Below are 4,339 nucleotides of genomic sequence, written 5' to 3'. Positions count from 1 at the left end.
CGGTGAAGGATCATGAGAGGAACTATCCAGTTCATGATTTGGGTTGGCGCTATCATCTTCGCGAAGATTTAGCGACATCATTATATGGGATCACCTTTGAGATTTATCGGATCATAAAAGTCTCAAGTATTTGTTTACCGAAGGAACTAAACTGCGTCCGGAGAAGATGGATGGAGTTCTTGAAGACTATGACTGCTGATTAACTATCACGGGAAAGCCAGCGTGGTGGTGATGCTGAGCGGAAATCCGGGAGTTTGGCTTGTCATAGAGTGATGGTTCTGAGTTGATACGAACTTCTACGAGTTGGGGTTGATAGACAAACCTGATGCAGCGAGGCTTGCTAGTCACCATGGTTGCTCAGTCACCTATAGTGGAGCGTATCAAAGAGGCTCAGGCTACAGATCAGCATCTGCAGTTTTTACGTAGCAGAGTTACCTCAGGACAGCAGACAGAGTTTGCTTGTGATGATAGTGGAATTCTGTATTTCCGCGGCAGATTATGTGTCCCTGAGTCACATCCTGTCCAGGAGGACTTACTACGGGAAGCACATCGATCTAGATTTGCGATTCATCCAGGAGGTACTCGCATGTACAGGGATCTGAAATGATCATACTGGTGGAATGGTATGAAGAAGGATATTGATGTATTTGTGGCGCAGTGTTTAGTTTGTCAGCAAATCAAGGCAGAACATCAGAAACTAGCTGGGTTACTGCAGAAGATAGAAATACCAGAATGGAAATGGGAGCATATCACGATGGACTTTGTGGTAGGACTACCCCGGACCCGGAAGGGTCATGTTGCGATTTGGGTAATCGTTGATCGGTTAACCAAATCTGCACACTTCTTACCGATCCGTCGGACGGATTCGCTGGATCGATTGGCAGAGTTGTACTGCAGAGAGATCACCAGATTGCATGGTATACCTCTGAGTATTATATCAGATAGAGATCCACGATTTACCTCTCGATTTTGGCGGAGTCTCCAGCAGGCCATGGGTACGGAACTCCGTTTTAGCACTGCTTTTCACCCTCAGACGGATGGGCAGTCGGAGCGGACTATTCAGACATTGGAGGATCTATTGAGATCTTGTGTCATGGACTTCGGCGGTAGCTGGGAGGATCACTTGCACTTGGTGGAGTTTACATAAAATAACAGTTATCACTCAGCGATTCAGATGGCACCATTCGAGGCATTATATGGCAGAGCATGTAGATCTCCTACTTTATGGGACGAGGTTGGAGAATCGTCAGTCTTGGGACCTCAGTGTATTCAGCGAGATGCAGAGTTGGTTGGCACCATCAGACGCAGAATGACAGAAGCCCAGGACCGACAGAAAAGCTACGCGGATCGGAGACGGAGACCTTTGGAGTTCTCTGTGGATGATCACGTGTTCCTGCGAGTGTCTCCTACCAAGGGAGTGAGGAGGTTTGGGTTAAAAGGGAAGTTAGCTCCTCGTTAGATCGGACCTTTTCAGATACTTGAGCGGATCGGGGAGGTAGCATATCGACTGGCGCTGCCGCCTTCACTTGCTGGGGTGCATGATGTATTTCACGTGTCTATGTTGAGGAAATATGTGCCACACCCTACACATATTTTGACAGATGTCTCGATCACCCTTCAGCCAGATGTAACGTATGAGGAGGTTCCAGTGCGGATATTAGATCACAAGGAACGTCAGCTGCGAAACAAGACAATCCTATTGGTCAAGGTTGGTTGGGGGCATCATTCAGATGACGAGGCAACCTGGGAGCTGGAGGATGAGATCCGAGCGCGGTACCCACAGTTGTTTGATGAAGGTATGTAAGTTATTTCATATGATGATTGACTTCGCATGTCGTTTGTCGTTTATTGCATTTACGTCATAAATTTGGGGTCCAAATTCTTATAAGAGGGGTAGAATGTGAGATACGGCAAAATAAAATAGCCTATAATGATTTAAAAGAATTTTTGGACATTTTTCTGGATTTATTTGGAGGATTTATGACAGTGTTTAAAGGGATAATGTAAATCACCCTTTGAGGGGCTGGTTAGGGAGTTAATTAGGTGGAGAAATTAAACCCTACCTATATAAATAGGAAGCTACAGTGCCCGAGCCCTAAGGGCTACCTCATTCCCTTCTCATTCTCTTCGTGTCCACTCCGCCGATAACCCCCGATTTCCCCTCGAGCTCACTTTATCCGCCGACGGGAATCAACACCGACGCACCTCCCCAGTCGATCGCCGGTGCCTAGTCGCAGATCGAGTCTCCGAGCTTCTCAACTCCTTAACGCGGGGCCGCGACAGTGGAGCTTCTCCGGGGTGTAGCCTCGCATCGAGCTGATTCCGTCGGGTGCTTGTCGCCGGCTATGAGGATCTCTGCCATTGAGGTAAGTGGATTTATGGAATGGCTCGATTAGGGTTTTGAGACTATAGTTTTGTGATTTGAGGTTAGATTGGGATGTGGCGTTGATTGGGGTGTTGTCCCGGCAGTGTCACGTGGTGAGGAGTTTTGCCAGGACTCTCCAGCAGCAAACGGACACCGGTGGACTTCCTCAGCAGTGGGATTTCCGGCCGTGAGTCACTAGTGACTTGCTGTGAAGGGCTCGAATCTACTTCCAGCAGCTATTCTTCCTCCGGGAATCTATAGGTAAGGTTTATTCCACTGTAGGTGTTAGGGTTGCAGGTTTAAATGTGGGTTTCCGATTGGATTTGATACTGAGCATGTATTGATTGGGGTGTTTGTGATGTGTATAGCGCTGTAAAGAACTTGGTTGGTCGATTTGTGGCAGTAAACAGCTTCACTGTGCTGTGGCGATTTCATTTTTGGACAGCGGCTAGCAGAAGTGATTTAGTTGCTCTAAGGTAAGGTAGACATCTATTAAAGCTTATCTTGTGGTTGTTCAGTACTATTAGGGGCTTAACCATGATTTGCAATCCTGATGATGATAGACTAAAACTAGGGTTTGCGATTGGTTTTGGGTAGATCCATGTGGCTTCATTTGGTTAATGAATGGAACTAGGATTAAAGGCGTTTGTCTTGTAGAGTAATGTAGTTAATTAGTTCCATATGTATTCAATTAAAATTGATACGTTGACACAGGACTTTGATCGGAACGAGTGTCGCGACGAGATTGGCGTTGGATTCAGCCTACACTTAGAGGCGGGTACTTCTTAACTTGCTCCTTTAGATATCGGTTTAAGTGCATGAGTTAGTTTCATCTATGCAGTATTTATCTTGACTCCACTTATTTTATTTCTTGTGCTTGATACTTTATCCACTCAATCTTCGAGATGATCACTTTCTTATCTATACAGTCTCCCGTTGTTATTCTTGATACCTAGCAGATACTAGATGCCATGCTTACCTGTTTATGCTTACCTATTTGATTACTGTTTATTTATGTTTAGTATTGAGCATGCGGATTCATGTAGCATACCTGATTTCCTGTTATATATATATGATGACAGTTGCATTATTCGCATCATGTCATTGCATGCATAGCCGACGACTTTGGCTCCCTTGTGGTTGAGACGGTCGTTGGCCTGGGCCGCACGCTCGGCCACTCATGGGTAGTGGTAGCTTAGAGCGTGCCGCATGTCCTGTCGTGCCCCCCACTCGCTCACTCATGGGTAGTGTCTGCTGGAGTCGCGGGCAGCAGGGCCCCTGGTAGCTAATTTGTGCAACTGCTATCCCCTCGGCCACTCGAGGTAGTGGTAGCGGAGTTACTGCTGTTTGTACCTTACGCCATCGTTGCTATATACTGCGGTTGTATCCTATGCTGACATGCTTTCTTATGATTACATATATATTCGTTGTATGAGTTTGGACACTGATTATTTATTGGTAATTTGGATATACTTTACCTATTACTTTATAGTTATGAGCAGTAGTAGCGATCTGCGTTACTTTAACTTTCTATTGTTAGCCTAGGATATGGTTTCGGTATGGATATATATATACTCTTGGTAGTATCTGCTATTTATCTTCCGAGACTGTATCCTTTTGTATTCTTTATATGATGCTCATGCCTGTCTATCATTACCCGTTGAGTTTTATACTCACCACCCGTATTGGTAATTTCACCACGTAGGTGATAGCGATGCTAGTACGCTTGGTGGAGGATCCCACTGCCGGTCCCATGTCACTTACGAGGATGGTTTTACGGTTTTGGTTTTCATTTTATTGTGAGTTAAACCTTTGAATTTAGCATTGTAATAATTGGTGTGGACTTGTTATTTTGTATTTGGTTGTTTTGCCGATGAGTCAACGGGCCGGCCCATGGTGAGTTTTTGTTATTTTATCTTTGTTATTCTTGTTTTCCGCTGTGTTTGACTTTACAGCCGTGTGGGCTGTATATTA

At 45.3% G+C, this 4,339-nt stretch overlaps 1 protein-coding gene across 1 annotated transcript; it reads left to right on the top strand.

Annotated features, from left to right (window-relative positions):
• Nucleotides 1-1,174: 1,174 nt before the first annotated feature.
• LOC121979554 lies at nucleotides 1,175-1,804 on the top strand. Its single transcript, XM_042531550.1, has 2 exons — nucleotides 1,175-1,417; nucleotides 1,475-1,804. The coding sequence occupies exons 1-2, from the start codon at nucleotides 1,175-1,177 to the stop codon at nucleotides 1,802-1,804; spliced, it is 573 nt and encodes a 190-aa protein (XP_042387484.1).
• Nucleotides 1,805-4,339: the final 2,535 nt, after the last annotated feature.

The sequence above is a fragment of the Zingiber officinale genome, chromosome 5A (assembly GCF_018446385.1).
Source record: "Zingiber officinale cultivar Zhangliang chromosome 5A, Zo_v1.1, whole genome shotgun sequence".
NCBI classification, from domain to species: domain Eukaryota; kingdom Viridiplantae; phylum Streptophyta; class Magnoliopsida; order Zingiberales; family Zingiberaceae; genus Zingiber; species Zingiber officinale.
This window is presented reverse-complemented; position numbering and strand designations above follow the sequence as displayed.

Excerpts from the sequence above, each read along its gene's own strand:
- LOC121979554 (XM_042531550.1), top strand. The coding sequence starts at position 1,175 with ATGGCACCATTCGAGGCATTATATGGCAGAGCATGTAGATCTCCTACT. Across the intron at positions 1,418-1,474 it reads GAGTGTCTCCTACCAAGGGA|ATACTTGAGCGGATCGGGGA; the intron begins GTGAGGAGGTTT and ends GGACCTTTTCAG.